Source organism: Pelodiscus sinensis, chromosome 2, assembly GCF_052426305.1.
Source record: "Pelodiscus sinensis isolate ZL-2025 chromosome 2, ASM5242630v1, whole genome shotgun sequence".
Lineage (NCBI taxonomy): Eukaryota > Metazoa > Chordata > Testudines > Trionychidae > Pelodiscus > Pelodiscus sinensis.
This window is the reverse complement of record NC_143053.1, coordinates 85,695,792-85,712,631: the sequence shown is the minus strand read 5'-3', so window position 1 is coordinate 85,712,631 and position 16,840 is coordinate 85,695,792. Positions and strand designations below refer to the sequence as shown.

Here is a 16,840-nt window from a genome sequence, read left to right as displayed (position 1 = left end):
AAGATCATGCACATTGGGAGTGTTTTATGGATTTATCTTAATAAAGTGAAACTTGTCAACATTTACCTGGTCCTGCCTCAATGCAGTCAGCTGTACTTGATGACCTCGTAAGATCCCTTCCAGCCTTAAACTTTTATGATTCTATGAAGTCTGAACACTACATTTCCAGCATTAATGAGTTATAGCACTATTATACAGGAGTTCATTTCTATAACTCACTGCTGAGGATCACCTCATCCTAACAAGATTAGTGGAAGAGATATCATCCTAATGTAACTCTAAGCCTCCTCCCCACCCCCCTTGAGTGCCTTGGCTTATCTGCAAATGCTCAAAAAATATTAAAAAAGACAACAGCCTGAAATTAGTGTCTCTGAAAGTACCACTGACCCAGAATAAGTTTATTTAAAAAAAAAATCTTTACGCACAAAACTTGACTGTACTGTGCGCTGCATGCAAGCAACATGAACCCATCCAGCAATCTCAGAAACAAGTGAAGAGTATTACACCTCACCAGAAAGCACATTTAGCATGAAGTGAAGACCAGATGGACTAATTTCAACATATATATGTTACTCATTACTTCTTAAGAAATATAAAAAACTGTTTTACAACCCAACTTTCTGCCTAGAATTACAGGATTCTTTAATACACATTTAAAAATATATGCTGGCTTTAAGGGAGAAAAACAAAAGTGTGGAAGGGCAAACCTAAAATCTCAACTAATAAAAAAGGAGAAGCGCCTATTGGAGTGCTTTTTCTGAAGCTGCATGATGTGTGTACCAACCTGGGCTCTCTAGGACATGCACAGTTTCCCCCTTCTCTAGAGTTTTCACTACAGGGGGAAGACTTTTGTGCTTTTAAAACGAACTGTCGCCTGCTTTTCAGGCTAATCAACCGCTGTCACTGCACAACCTCACTCAAAGGCGGTGCTGATTTTCAGAGTTGACAATAAAGCTTCAGCTTTGGTGACTGGACAAACTGATGGAAGAGGAGGAGGAAGAGCGATCAGAGGGGGGCTGCTGTTACCCCTCTGTCCGATGTTTTCTGGGGGCGGCTCTCGGGCCTCTCTGGTGGAAACCACAAGTTCTTCCTCCCAATTTTGCAGCGGCTGCTCGGCTGTCCATTGCCGCTCCAACCCGCAAGCCTTGCCCGCCCCCCTTCCCCAGCCCAGCCGGCTGCCCGCATTCCGCTGCGCCCTGCGCCCTGGCCTGTCACCTCGTAGCGCTCGTGCCCGGCACGGACCCAAACCCGAGCACACGCCCCTCGCCTCCCAGTCGGTCCGGGCGGCAGGAAACTCGGAGCGACTCGGCTGAAGACACCCCCCCCCCTCCTCCTCCTCCTCCTTTCCCGGCAATACAATAACGCCTGGCTCCGCTCCCTGCCGCCTCGGGGTCCCGCTGGGCTCTCTCCAACTCCGCGCCTTCCCCGCTCTGCCTTCCACCGCGGCGCGCAGCGGCCGGGCTAACGGGACCGCAGCCGGCGCTGAGCTCCCCTCCTCCCCCGCTCCCTTCCACCGCCGCTCCCGGGCTCGCCCCAGCGCCCTCGCAGGCGCCTCTCACCTGTGAAGGGCTCCGCTGCGGCTGCCAGCAAAAGTCCAGCCAAAGTCAGCAGGCAAGTTCCAACTTTGCCCATGGCTCCGCGCCGCGCACAGCGGCTGGGCGCTCGGAGGCGCCGCCGAGCCGGCTGCCCGGGGCAGGCTGGAGCCGGGCTGGGGTACGGGCGGCCGCGGGCAGAAGGGGGGCTCGCTCTGGGGCGCTGTTCTCCTGCTTCGGGCGGGAGGGGGGGGGGAGGTGCAGAGCCGCCTTCCAGCCCCTCCGCCGCCTGCGCCTGGGAGTCCCGTCCCCGCCTCCTCCAGCCAGCAGCTCTCCGCCCTGTTGCGCAGCCCTAGCCCTGCAGCCTCGGCGCTCCGCTCGCCTCCCTTTCTGCCTCGCGGTGCCCCCGGCAGGCGGGCTAAACACAGCGCTCAAGTCACGCCCAGCCGCCAGCACCGCCGGGCCCCCGCTAGAGGGCGATTGCTGCCCGGGCTGGGCGGCGGCGGGGGCGGCTGAGGGGAGAGGAAAACGCGTGGGAGGGTCCCCCTCCTCCTGCCCCAAAGCCGCGTGGGATCCCACTACCCCAAAGCCGCGTTGCCCCCCCCCCACGGGTGCCTGGCAGGAAGGCGTTAAAGTTCTCCTCAGCTTGGGGAAGAGGGGGAGCCTGCGTTTCCACACGGCCCCCGCCCCTTATTAACTTGCTCCTCGGCTGCCACTTGCCAGGAGAGCCGCTGCACCGTCCTTGACAAAGTGCAGGGAGCTCCGTTCCTCTGAGCGCCCCATTGACAGACAGAGGCGGTTGATTAATACAGCGTAACACAGCCCGAGTCCTACACGCGTCCCACCCAATAGTTAATCCGCACTCCCTGGCTGTGCTGCGCAGTTTCCTTGAAGACCTGGCTTTTTGACAGTCTCCAGCTTCCCCCACGTGCACTGGCCTGGTGTGAGTCTGAGGCACCCGAAGCCAGGAGCAGGGAAGAAGAAAAATCATCAAAATAGTATATTTAAAAAAACACACACAGAGAGAGAGATCCTGGCAGCAGAAAGAATTGGTTCTCAGCCACTAATTTTTAATGGAAAAACAGCAAAACTGCCACTATGTATTCCAAGTCTTCCCATCTCTTAAGTGCAGTAAAAAGTCTTTAGGAAAAAGAATTTACAAACGGCTTGCATGTGTTTCCATGCACTGACAATTAGGTTGTAAACAAATGCTAGGTGGTAAACATATTTATTTATGCCGACTGAAGTTAAAATTTAGACCCCCTACAATCAGTTCTACAGCTGCTTTCACGGATATTATTATTATTTAAATTATCATCGCACCTAAGAGCCCTAGTCATAGAAAAGTATTGTGAGAGGTGCTGTAAAAATGCAGCATAAAGACTTTCCTACCTCTAGGAGCTTAATTTCACTGACTTCTGTGTGTCTACTAATGAGAGTAAAATTCAGCATGTGCTTAAGTGTTTGCAAAATTAGGGTGCTATTAAAATTGGGGAAAAAATCAATTTACCTCTCACTATTCATTCTCTACTTGCATATCCCTCAGCTTTGACAATAAAAGCCTGTTATTTTGTTTATAGTCAGTTTCACTTTCCCTGATGTGCTGATTAGTTTTCAAACATTACACAGGAGGGCTGCGTCTAGACTGGCATGATTTTGCAGAAATACTTTTAACGGAAAAGTTTTTCCGTTAAAAGTATTTCTGCAAAAGAGCGTCTAGATTGGCACGGATGCTTTTGCGCAAAAAGTGCTTTTCCGCAAAATCATCCATGCCCAGTATAGCCATTTTAGCCATCGGGCTTTCTTGCACAAAAAAATAAGGTGCCTGTCTACACTGGCCCTCTTGCGCAACTATTCTTGCACAAGAGGGCTTATCCCTGAGCGGGAGCATCAAAGTATTTGCGCAAGAAGCACAGAATTCTTACATTAGAACGTCAGTGCTCTTGCGCAAATTCAAACAGCCAGTGTAGACAGCTGGCAAGTTTTTGCCAGTCTAGATGCACCCGAGATGTTTTAATACAGATGTTTTTAATGGATTTTTTTATATGGAAACGTGTTTTTTATAAAAACTAGGACCAATAATGTAAATGCTGTGCCAAATTTAAATTCACACAAATTCTTTAATGGTTCACATTTATGCATTAAAAAGTTTTTTAAAAATAAATAAATAAATAAAGCCATAGAGGTTTATCGAGAAAAAATATATCTATAATTTTACTCACACAATGTACAGAACTGTCTTTACTGTCACTTACATGCACATTACCAGATGAAACTTTCTGTTCCCCTGTGTATTGCATGTTACAATGTTCATGTAATATTTAGTATATTGTATAGTTTTGTCTACATGTTTGTGTAGCCAAGGGTCTGTTCTGGGACACATACTATTCAACTTATTTATAAATTATCTAGAGAAAGGGATAAACAGTGAGGTTGCAAAATTTGCAGATGATACCAAACTACAGGCAGTCCCCGACTTACGTCGGATCCGACTTACGAACGGGACTTTCTCGCCCCGGAGGTCGAGGTGGTGGATTGCTGCCTGCGAGCTCCGGGGCGAGAAAGCCCCGTTAGTAAGCTGCTCCTGGTGCCCCTGGTCTGCTGGAGACCGTCTCCAGCAGACCAGGGGCACCGGGACTGAAGCCGCAGCAGCGGCGGGTTCGCTCCCGGTGCCTGTGGTCTGCTGGGGACCGTCTCCAGCAGACCAGGGGCACCGGGACTGAAGCCGCAGCAGCGGCGGGTTCACGCGCTTCTGAGGCTTTCAGAGCAAAGCCTCAGAAGCGCAGGAACCCGCCGCTGCTGCGGTTTCAGTCCCGGTGCCCCTGGTCTGCTGGAGACGGTCTCCAGCAGACCAGGGGCACCGGGAGCAGCTTACTAACGGGGTTTTCTCGCCCCGGAGCTCGCAGGCAGCAATCCACCACCTCGACCTCCGGGGCGAGAAAGTCCCGTTCGTAAGTCGGATCCGACGTAAGTCGGGGACTGCCTGTAGTTTGGTATCATCTGCAAATTTTGCAACCTCACTGTTTATCCCTTTCTCTAGATAATTTATAAATAAGTTGAATAGTATGTGTCCCAGAAGCCGCAGCAGCGGCGGTTCCTGCGCTTCTGAGGCTTTGCTCTGGCAAAAAAAATCTAGTAAATAAGAAAGGTACCATTCACCATTTTCTAACATAAAAATAAACAACTGGGAACATGAATAAATATATTTTAAGTTATATAATTGCTTAAATAAATATGTACCAATATAGCCTTTCCTCCTGGCTTGTGAAACAAATATCAAATTCAGTAGTAAATGTTTATTTGGCTGCAAACCAGCATGCTCTAATGTTTATATCAACAAAAAAATTAAATTTTATTTTAGAAAACTAGGGGGCTGTGCCCCCTGCTCACCAGTCCTCTCTGTCCATAATGGACTTAACCTTCATGAATTTATCTAGTTCTCTTTTAAACCCTGTTATAGTCGTAGCCTTCACAACCTCTTCAGGCAAAGAGTTCCACAGATTGACTGTGCGCTGTGTGAACATTAAATTTCATTTGCCATTTTGTTGCCCAATCACTTAGTTTTGTGAGATCTTTTTGAAGTTACTTTCTTCACAGTCTCCTTTGGTCTTAATTACCTTGAGCAGTTTAGTGTCGTCTGCAAATTTTGCCACCTCACTGTCTACCCCTTTCTCCAGATCATTGAATAGCATTGATTCTAGGACTGGCCCTTGGGGAACACCACTAATTACCCCTCTCCATTCTGAAAATTTACCATTTATTCCTACCCTTTGTTTCCTGGCTTTTAACCAGTTCTCAATCCATGTAAGGATCTTCCTCTTATCCCAAGACAACTTAATTTACATAAGAACCTTTGCTGAGGGACCTTGTCAAAGGCTTTCTGGAAATCTAAGTACCAGTGTTTTTTTTGTGACGGTACTGCCCAGTACTCAGTACCGCACCTTCAGAAGCAGTACCAGCACCTTCAGTCAGAGTTCCACGGGGAACTCGGGGGTACCACGGGGGAGAGAGGGCAGGGCAACGATGGGAAGGGGCAGGGTTTGGGGGCCAGGAACAACCAGCCCCTTCCCACTCCCCCCGCTTGCCAGGAGTGCTGGGCTAGATTGCGCAATCACTCGGGCCAGGGATGGCCCATGGGCAGGGAGTTTGAGACCCCTGATATACTCTGTATGTGGCAAGTGTTTGTGTAATCTACACACCTTCTGGGTTTGGTGTACTGTTCCCTTGAGTGGCACTGGCAAGACCACTAACAAAGAGAATAATGAGCTTGCTCTACAGCCTTAGCTAATAGCCATATAGCTTTTAGGTCAGGCAGTAAAGGCTCATACACTAATCTCCAGAGGCTCCGGGTTCAGTTTCAGCCACAGACAACTGGTATCTGTCAGTGTTACATTTGTCTAACCTATTCTTACAAACCTCTAGTGACAGATTCCACAACCTCCCTAGATAGTTTAGTGCTTAACTACCCTTATTCATAGGAAGTTTATCTTAATGTCTAACTAAAATCTCCCTTGTTGCAATTTAAGCCTGTGAAATCTTGTCCTGTCCGCAGAGGGTAAGAAAAACAATTTATCACTCCCCTCTTTATAACACCTTCTACACACTTGAACATTGTTACATGCCTCTCCCTCCCTCCCGCTTCACTTCTCCGGACTAAACATATCCATTATTTCAATCTTTCCTTGTAGGTTATGTTCTCTAGATCTGAAATTATTTTTGTTGCTCTCCTCTAGACTTTTCCCAATTTGTCCATGTCTTTCCTGAAGTATGGTGCCAAGAATTGAACACAATATACCACTTGAGGCCTTATCAGAGAAGAATTACAACTCATATTTTGTTTGAGGCTGTATGGCATATGAGTGACCATTTATGATTTTACTACCAATATGATAAAATTGCAATACATCATGCTAGATAAGTTGTTTGTCAGTGAAAATATTATGATTTATCAAGTATAATAATCTTGCTTTTATGTTTGTATCACCTTCGTATGGTGAGTTATACATATGTATACTATATCTGTATTTCAAAACTTGTGCTGTGTTTGTGAATGACACTCCCAGACAGATTGGCAGCAGCACTGCCTAGCCTGTTTGATGGGCCATGAAGGGTCACCAACTGTACTATTAACCTATTAAAAAGAGTCAAGGAATACATATTTCAAGTCAGCAAGACATGTAGGGGCATGCCTATGAACAGAACTCTAAGGCTTTTCCATGACCTTTGCTGAGAAGCTTGTGTTTGGGACAAAGGATATAAAAAGGAATCTACATCTTCCCCATTTTGTCTTCATTCCTGTTTCTTATTTCTGGAGTAACTTTTTAAAAAATGAAACTCCAAACAAAGAACCAAATGACCCATCCAAGCTTTGGATGTGTTCCAGAAGGACTTGATTGTTTTACCATTTAACAACTCTTGTTCTTTTCTTTTTCTTTATAATAAATCTTTTGTTTTAGACACTAACTAGAGGATTGGCTGGCAATGTGATATTTTGGGTAACATCCAGACTAATATTGACCTGGGAATGCTGCTGACCCGTTGGGGTCAGAAGAACAAATTGTATATGTGAGCAGAGATTTTTTTCCAATAAAAATGCTCTAATGTGCCGATTGGGAGCTAGAGAACTGTAATGCAATAAAGGAGGCTTTGTGATTTTTTTCAGCTTCTCAATAACCAATGTGGGGCATCAGAAGCACAGTTTGTGACTAGATGCGTTTAATTTAGGTGTTAACTACCAGTTTGGGGAATATCTGCTCTCCCTTTTTTTTGCCTTCCCAGACATTGGCATTTTTAGTGAGCGCTGCACCAAACACACCAGGTCATATCTTGCCTACAGTACTCCTGCTAACGCATCTCAGAATAATATTCACTTTGGATATGGGTATGGGTTTTGTTTGGGGTTTATTTGTTTGTTTGTTGTTTGTTTTTTTTGGGGGGGTTGCAATAGTATTATAGTGCTGATTCATATTTAGTTTGTAATCTATTATAACCCCCAGATCTTTTTCTGCAGTATTTCTTCCTAGCAATAATTTCCTAGCAATTTTGTATATGTGCAATTGATTAGTCCTTCCTAAATGTAGTACTTTACATTCATCATATGTCTACAGATAATTTCTCTCAGTCTAGCTAGGTCAGAAATATAGTTATGTACTTCATTGCTGGGACCAGTACTATTCAACATATTCATAAATGATCTGGAAAACGTAGGTGACAAAATTTGCAGATGATACAAAAGTACTCAAAAGAGCAAAGAAAACAGCAAAAAGTTACAAAGGAATCTCACAAAACTGAATGATTGGGCAACAGAATGACAGATGAAATTCAGTAGTATAAATCATGTAGTATGGCCTTTATATCTTATGGGATTTGAGATATGTTTATTTATTCTTGTGCCAGTGACACTGCAGTTATTGGGCATAGATAGATATGTACTTTCAAGATAAATATTGACAGTGTAAGCATGTGTCCCTGTGATTGCGCACGTTGGGGTCGGTCCAATGCCCCGGATCTCTTGTCCCCAGTTCCGGGCTTTGCGCCCTCGTTTGCCCCACAGACCAATCCCTCAGCGGTTGATGGGGTCAGTCGGCCTTAGCCAGAGTCGTCTTACATTGCTCCTCTATGCAGGTGAGAGGAGAGAGGGGGGCTCGGGCCTGCCCACACTCATGGGCCCCAGCTCAGGGCCCTAAGGATTTGGACCACACGGCGGTCCAAATCCAGCTGTCGGGGCTCCCGCCTAAACTTGCCCGCCCACAGGCTATGCTCACCGCCCTGCCCTGGGCTACTTCCTCTCTCCTCCCCCTCCAGGCGTCTTTGGTTAGGGCTCGCATCCTACCTGCCCCTCAAAGGAGACTTCGCCAATCCCCCTTTAAACCCGGCTCCGGAGTCCCGTGCTCCTCTCCTTCCCCCCTGTCTCTGGCCCGGGTGTCGTTTAATTCGCTGCTTCCAGCGCCGGGCGGGACGTCGCCATGATGTCACCAGCATGGCTCCACCCCCCACACCGGCGTAGCATGGGGCCATCCCATCCACCCTCCTTGCTGCCAGGCTGGCGGTTGTCAGCTGTGCCAAGGCCCCAGAGCATTTGGCTCATGGCCGGTATGGGCTCCCCTATAGCCCCAGTAGGGCGCTTGCAATGGGGGATCCGTTGCTGGGTCGCAGGACCCCGTCACACCCCCCCCTTAAGTCACCTTCCATCTCTTGGATCTCGCCTTTGTTGGCGTCATACTGTCTTGAAAAAAAGTCTGTGTTCAGGTGCTGCACCCTGGCTTTATGACCCACTTCAAAGGAACAGGGCTGCAGAGCCAAGTACCACCTCATGAGGCAGGCATTGGAATCCTTCATGGTCTGTAGCCAGCGTAAGGGGGCATGGTCCATCACCACCCGGAATCGGTTCCCTAAAAGATAATAACGCAACATGTCAATGGTCCATTTCATAGCTAGGGCCTCTTTCTCAATATTTGCACTCACGTGGGAATAGTTTATGGCTAATATAGACGATTGGATATTGTTTATAGTCTTTCTCTTGAGATAATACTGCCCTTATCCCTTTCTCCGATAGCGTCTGTTTGCACTGTGAAGGGGTGGTCAAAGTCAGGTTGGGCCAGGGCAGGAGCATGGATCAGCCGATACTTTAGTGTTCGGAACACTTCCTCACACTCGGGGGTCCTTTGAGCGCTATGAGTCAAGTCTGTCAAGGGGGCGGCCAGTGCCGCAAAATTGGGCATGAACCGACAGTAATACCCGGCCAACACCAGGAACTGCCGTACCTGTTTCTTGGTTTTCGGGGCCAGGTGGTCCCGTAGGGCGCCGATCTTGTCCACTAAGGGGCAGAGTTGACCTTGGCCCACGGTGTAGCTCAGGTAGGTCACTTCCCACGCGCCGAACTTGCACTTGCTGGGGTTGGTGGTAAGGCTCGCGTCCTGGAGGGCTTTGAGCACGGCTTCCACCCTCTGGAGATGTTCGGTCCAGGACGTGCTATGGATGATAATGTCATCAATATAGGCTGCTGCATACCGTCCATGGTCTCTCAGGACTTTGTCCATTCGTCATTGGAAGGTTGTGGCTGCACAGTGAAGGCCGAAAGGCATCCAGACGAAGTGGTATAATCCAAAGGGTGTTGAGAACGCTGTCTTCTCCCACGAGGTCAGCATCAGTGGGATCTGCCAATACCCTCTGGCAGACCCATTGCAGCTAGTGGAGTGGCTGGCTGGAATGACCAGCAGGCGGCCCGTAGTAGCGGCAGCAGGTAGCCAGCGGAGGGCAGCCAGCAGAGCAGCTGGCAGGAGCGACCGGCAGGCAGCCAATAGGAGCAGCAGCAGGCGGCCAATGGAGTGGCTGGCGGGAACGACCGGCAGGTGGCCGGTAGGAGTGGCTACAGGCGGCCAGCGGAGCAGCTGGCGGGAATGACCGGCAGGCGGCTGGTAGGAGCAGCACAAAGGTGGCATAGCCTCAGGCTCAAGGAGTAGAGTCATCAGGATGATGTGTCAAGGTCTGCACTGATTGGACAGAGCTATAAGTAGGGTGTTTGACGTGGGGTATGGAGAAAGTTTGGGTAAGTGAACGGAACCCTTACCTTTTTGGACTGGTGAGCCTGAGAGGCAAAAGACATTGCTCAATCCTTTTGAGCTGTGACAGTTCTTGTGGGGGAGCATTAATAAATTAAACAAGTCTGGTTTTCAGAAAGGATCGAGGAGCAAATAGAATGAAGTATTTCTTTATGCAACACACAGTCAACCTGTGGAACTCTTTCCCAGAGGATTTTCTGAAGGTCCAGACACTAATAGGAATAAAAAAAGAGCTAGATAAGTTAATGGAGAATGGGTCCAACAAGGGCTATGAGTCAGGATGGGCCTGTCCTCAGCCCAAAAGACCGAGATGGAAGACCTCCTGTGGCGATTGCCTGAGGTGTTGACCGACCAACCCAGGCAAACTACTTGGGCCTACCACCATATAGCAACAGAAGCCGGGAGGAAAGTACGTGAGCAGATTCGTCCGCTCCCCTGAAAGATGTGGGAAACAGTAAAAGAAGAATTACAGCGGATGACACGTTGGGGCATGGTAGAGGAGTCATGCAGTGAGTGGAGGAACCAGACAGTCCTGGTCCCAAAACTCGATGGGTCGCTGCGATTCTGTATCGACTGGTCAGGTCGATGGTGGAGAGGTACTGGGCCATCCCTAGGTGATCGAGCAGCTCGTCCACCCGGGGCATCGGATACGCGTCGAACCGGGATATACTGTTCAACTCTTTAGCCACCACCTAGGCTGGCCAAAGATTCCAGCTTCCACTGGACTAGCAAAAAGACTCCTCATGAAGTCTTCACTGGTGTAATATTTTACAGTTCCCACATTTATGGGTAGCATAATTTGTGACCCACACAACAGCCCCAAATTAGTTACAATACACCACTTTTCATTCCAACACCGATCCTCCATCAGCCCTGGCTGAATTGGACTTACATAGCCGCACCTTGGATTCCTTCCCCCTCCTGGCATGAGCAGTATTTACATATCAACAGTTAACAGTTAATTATCTTGCAGAGCTAAACAATTGGAATGAGCACATCCACAGTAATTCAGCCCCGGCTCACATCCATATGGCAATTGTTCTATATACCTATTCTTGTTGCCCCTTTTTTGTACCTCTTCCAATTCCAATATATCTTTTTTTTTTTTTTTTTTTTTTTGAGATGGGACAACCAGATCTTCATGCAATATTCAGTATGTGGCAGTGTTCCCTTTAAGCTGCTTAGCAGCACAGCTTCATAGATGATTAATCAACTCCTCCCTCCCCTTCCCCGCCCCGTCAGTGGCTCAGAGCTCCATGCATGTCGCTGACTGACTGGGCAGGGCTGCTTAAACACCTGTGAAGCTGTGCTGCCAATCAGCATAGAGGGAACACTGGTATGTGAGTATACCTGGATTTATATAGAGGCAGTATGATATTTTCTGTGGTATTAACAATCCCTTTCCTAATGAATCCCAACCTTGTTAGCTTTTTTGACTGTTGCTGCACATTGAGTAGATATTTTCAGAGAACTTTCCAGAATGACTCCGAAATCTCTTTGACTACGAACAGGAAATTTAGGTTCCATCATTTTATATAATTTGGATTATGTTTTCCAATGCCCATTGTTTTCCATTTATCGACATGTGAAGTCATCGTCCCTATAAAGAAACCGAAGCAGGAACTAACTTTGCTTATGTTACAACAGAAATAGAAAACTGAAGATTCTTATTCAAATATTGGAGCAAGGCCCAAACAGTATGTTGGTTCATCCCCAGTGTTTTTTGGATCCATGATAATGTTAATAAAGTGGTCAAGAGAGCAAGCTACAGGACTATCTCCTAGTCTTTTAGATCAGTGACGGGTAGTATCATTTACATAGTACAGCTCTATGTTGTGCACATTGTGGGGCAAACAGGAGAGACTTCTTTTCGCCATCATATCCTGTGTGACAATTGCTTTAATGGAATGGCAGTAATTGATTGATTCTTAAGATAGAATCACAGTGCAAAGTCTGAAGAAGGAATGGGAAGGTAGGGGTCTAGCATAGCCCCCGTAAACAGTATATTTCCACTTCATTTTGCTGGTTAGATTTTTAATATTATATTGGTTGTCCATCACTGACAATGACAATGATATTGTTGCAGTTTTCATATATGTGTATGGATACGACTCCACAGTTTGAAACCTGATGCACAGAGTCAGCCGCACTGAGACTGAATCTATAATGTTTGATGCTGTAGCTCTGTGGTGCCTTTCATATGGTGTTAGCTGCAAAAAAATTCTGTCATTCACCACTCTAGGGGCACCCACCTTTACCCATTCCTAGGACTCAGGAATAGCTTTTTCAATGTAGGCACCCACCCTTAGCTTTCTGTGGGCTCAGGTGTAACCTTTCACTCTCTGAGTTCTTTTTCCAGTGAAAGAGCCTTACCCAGTAATATCCAATAAAATTCTCTGTTAACAATAATTAAAAAAAAAGAATGCACATGCTAAGCATACACTGCTCAGCACCCCTAACAAGAGAGATGAACTTGTCTTGATGGCCAGTCAGGATCAGGTCCATCTCGGAGACTCAAGTTTCTGCACAGTGTCATTGGCACAGGGCTGAGATCTGGCATCTCTGATCCTGGAGCTGTGTCCTGGAGTTGGTTCCCAAAGAACTTCCTCTTGGGCTCTATTTTACATAGTGAAATGTAATGAATCATTGAGTCCTTAATGAATCATTTTACTAACATTTTACTAACCAGTCCTAACATACTGTTACAGAGTTACTTAACCAATCATATCCCACCCCCTTAATTGATTTACGCCAAACAAAACTAATTATACAGAGGACAGAAACAATTAAAAACCAGACAGAGATCATACAGACAAAATATGAAAGTGGGGACTAAAATAATAGAATGAGGATTTCACAACCCCAACTGTTGATAAGGAGTTTCTTATCAGATGAAATGCTAACAAACTAAGTTTTCTTTAATCATTCTGAGATCTGTTTCTTTATTGAATGATAGTGGGTGCCATTAGGACAGGGTCTCCTTTTTAACCGCCTTATATTACAATTGTAATGCAATTTAGATGGAATGTGAAGATGTGACTCCCTGCTTTACAGCTAATGGCTGCTGTTCTTTCAGTCTGATTGCAAACAAATGCTATTAGGCTTTAGGTCTTCTAATATGGCTACAGGCCTCCCAATGATACTGTGAGGTGTGACACTGAGCAGATCAAGAGTGACTACAGGGCTCTGGGAGTATAGGTGAAGGAGTTTGGAGCACAGGTGGTATTATTCTCTTTAATCCTTCCTGTCAAAGGTAGGGGCCCGGGCAGAGACAGGTTGATACTGGAGGTGAATGCCTGGCTGCGAAGATGGTGTCACCAGGAGGGCTTTGGTTTCCTTGACCACAGGATGCTATTCCAGGAAGGACTGATAAGCAGGGATGGTGTTCACCTTTCTGTATTTGGATACAGACTGGCTAACCTAGTGAGGAGGGTTTTAAACTAGGTTCAAGGGGGACAGGTGACAAAAGCCCATGGGTAAGTAAAGAACATGGAGACCTAGGAAATGGGTCAGAAATGGGAGGGAATGTGGGCTATAATAGCAGAGAGAAAGGAGGGACAAGGCAGAATTGGGAGGCAAGATCAAATCAGTATCTTAGATGCCTATATACAAATGCAAGAAGTATGGGTAATAAGCAGGAAGAACTGGAAGTGCTAATAAATAAATACATCATTGGCATCACAGAGACTTGGTGGGATAATACACATGATTGGAATATTCGTATAGAAGGGTGCAGCTTACTCAAGAAGGACAAGTGGGGAAAAAAGAGAGGAGGTGTTGTCTTATGTTCTAGATTTGAGGAGCTGTTCTAGATTTGATTTTAACAAATGAGGAGGAACTGGTTGAAAATTTGAAAGTGGAAGGCAGCTTGAATGAAAGTGATCATGAAATCATGGAGTTCATGATTCTAAGGTATGGTAGAAGGGAGAAAGGCAAATTAGAGACAATGGATTTCAGGAAGGCAGATTCTGGTAAGCTCGCAGAGCTGGTAAGTAAGGTCCCATGGGAAGCATGACTAAGGGGAAAAACACCTGAAGAGAGTTAGCAATTTTTCCAAAGGGACATTATTAAGGGCCCAAAAGCAAGCTATTCCACTGCATAGGAAAGATAGAAAATATGGCAAAAGACCACCTTGGATCAACCAGGAGATCTTGCATGATCTAAAAATAAAAAAGGAGTCATATAAAAAATGGAAACTTGGACAAATTACAAAGGATGAATATAGGCAAACAATACAGAAATGAAGGGGCAAGATTAGAAAGGCAAAGGCACAAAACAAGCTCAAACTAACTATAGGCATAAAAGGAAACAAGAAGATATTCTATAAATATATTAGAAGTAATAGGAAGACCAAGCACAGGGTAGGCCCATTGCTCAGTGAGGAGGGAGAAACAATAACAGGAAACTTGGAAATGGCAAAGATGCTTAATGATTTCTTTGTTTCGGTCTTCACCAAGAAATCTGATGAAGGAATTCCTAACACAGTGAATGCTAGTGGGAAGGGGGTAGGTTTAGAAGATAAACTAAAAGAAGAACAAGTTAAAAATCACTTAGAAAAGTTAGATGTCTGCAAGTCACCAGGCCCTGATGAAATGCATCCTAGAATACTCAAGGAGCTGATAGAGGAGGTATCTGAGCCTCTAGCTATCATCTTTGGAAAATCATGGAAGACAGGAGAGATTCCAGAAGATTGGAAAATGGCAAATATATTGCCCATCTATAAAAAGGGAAATAAAAACAACCCAGGAAACTACAGATCAGTCAGTTTAACTTCTGTGCCAGGGAAGATAATGGAGCAAGTAATTAAGGAAATCATCTGCAAACACTTGGAAGATAATAAGGTGATAGGGAACAGCTAGCATGGATTTGTAAAGAACAAATCATGTCAAACCAATCTGATAGCTTTCTTTGATAGAATAACGAGTCTTGTGGATTAGGGAGAAGCGGTGGACATGGTATACCTAGACTTTAGAAAGGCATTTGATATGGTCTCGCATGATATTCTTATCAATAAACTAGTCAAATACAACTTAGATGGGGCTACTATAAGGTGGGTGCATAACTGGCTGGATAACCATTCCCAGAGAGTAGTTATTAACAGTTCACAATGCTGCTGGAAAGGTATAACCAGTGGGGTTCTGCAGGGATCTGTTTTGGGACTGGTTCTGTTCAATATCTTCATCAACGATTTAGATATCAGCATAGAGAATACGCTTATTGATCCCAAGTTAGGAGGGGTTGCAACTGCTTTGGAGGTTAGGGTCATAATTCAAAATGATCTGGACAAATTGGAGAAATGGTCTGAGGTAAACAGGATGAAGTTTAATAAGGACAAATGCAAAGTGCTCCACTTAGGAAGGAACAATCAGTTTCACACATACAGAATGGAAAATGACTGTCTAGGAAGGAGTATGGCAGAAAGGGATTTAGGACCACAAGCTAAATATGACTCAACAGTGTGACGCTGTTGCAAAAAAAGCAAACATGATTCTGGGATGCATTAACAGGTGTGTTGTGAGCAAGACACGAGAAGTCATTCTTCCGCTCTACTCTGCGATGATTAGGCCTCAGTTGGAGTATTGTGTCCAGTTCTGGGCACCACATTTCAAGAAAGATGTGGAGAAATTGGAGAAGGTCCAGAGAAGAGCAACAAGAATGATTAAAGGTCTAGAGAACATAACCTATGATGGAAGACTGAAAGAATTGGGCTTGTTCAGTTTGGAAAAGAGAAGATTGAGAAGGGACATGATAGCGGCTTTCAGGTATCTAAAAGGGTGTCACAAAGAGGAGGGAGAAAACTTGTTCTTCCTGGCCTTTGAGGATAGAATAAGAAGCAATGGGCTTAAACGGCAGCAAGGGAGGTTTAGGCTGGACATAAGGAAAAGGCTCCTAACTGTCAGGGTGGTCAAACACTGGAATAAATTGCCTAGGGAGGTTGTGGAATTATTTTGCGGAAAAACTTGCCAGTCTAGACACAGCCGATCTGTTCTGGGAGACAGTGGTCTTCCATGCTGATGATGTAGTCAGATCACCTAAGGTGTGCTCTCAGCAATATTTCCTCAATGTTGGGTGTGTTTGCTCTCTCTCAAGGACTTGAATACTGGTTACTATGTCCTCTCAATGAATGATAATTATTGAGCAGATCAAGGGCATGTGAAATTGTTCAAGTTGTTTAATGTGACATCTATAAAGAGTCCACGTTTCAGATCCATACAGGAGAGATGTTAGAACCACTGCACTGTAGATCTTCAATTTAATGGAGAAACAGAGGTTGTGTTGGTTAATAAGTTTTGTTTAAAGTCAGCCAAAGGTCCGTCTGGCTTTACTAATTCTGGAGGAGATTTCCTTATCCAGGGAGCCATCACTTGAGATGGTACTCCCCAAATATTTGAAGTGAGCCACATTTGTCAACTGTGTGCTAGGATGAAGATGCGCATGTGCAGATCGCTGAACAGCGTGGCTGGCGAATGGGGCTCGTCGCAGTTCGGTGATCCCTGCACATGATGAATATGCAAATAAATTGTTTCTGGTCCTCCCAAAGCCCCCAGTGCCAGTTTTAGCAAAACTTCTGATACGGTCACCCACAATATTCCTGCCAGCCAGTTAAGGGAATATGGATTGGATAAATGGACTGTAAGATGGCTAGAAAGCTGGCTAGACCTGGGTTTCCCAAACTTTTTACTTTAGTTAGAACCCATTTTTTTTTCAGTACTGTTTTTTGGAGCCCAAAAATATAAACGCATATAA

General features: G+C 45.7%; 1 protein-coding gene across 10 annotated transcripts in view; it reads right to left on the bottom strand.

Moving 5' to 3' along the window:
* The window catches only part of PTPRM (protein tyrosine phosphatase receptor type M), a 700,717-nt gene extending 698,406 nt beyond the window's left edge, over positions 1-2,311 (bottom strand). For 3 of the 10 annotated variants that reach the window (XM_075920955.2, XM_075920961.2, XM_075920957.2), the window contains exon 1: positions 1,560-2,308. In XM_075920955.2, the coding sequence (XP_075777070.1) occupies positions 1,560-1,632 (73 nt within the window). In that variant the 5' untranslated portion in view covers positions 1,633-2,308. Of the gene's footprint in view, positions 1-1,559 lie in introns of all 10 variants that reach the window. The other 7 variants (XM_075920953.2, XM_075920954.2, XM_075920959.2 and 4 more) reach the window with 5 other exon arrangements.
* Positions 2,312-16,840: the final 14,529 nt, after the last annotated feature.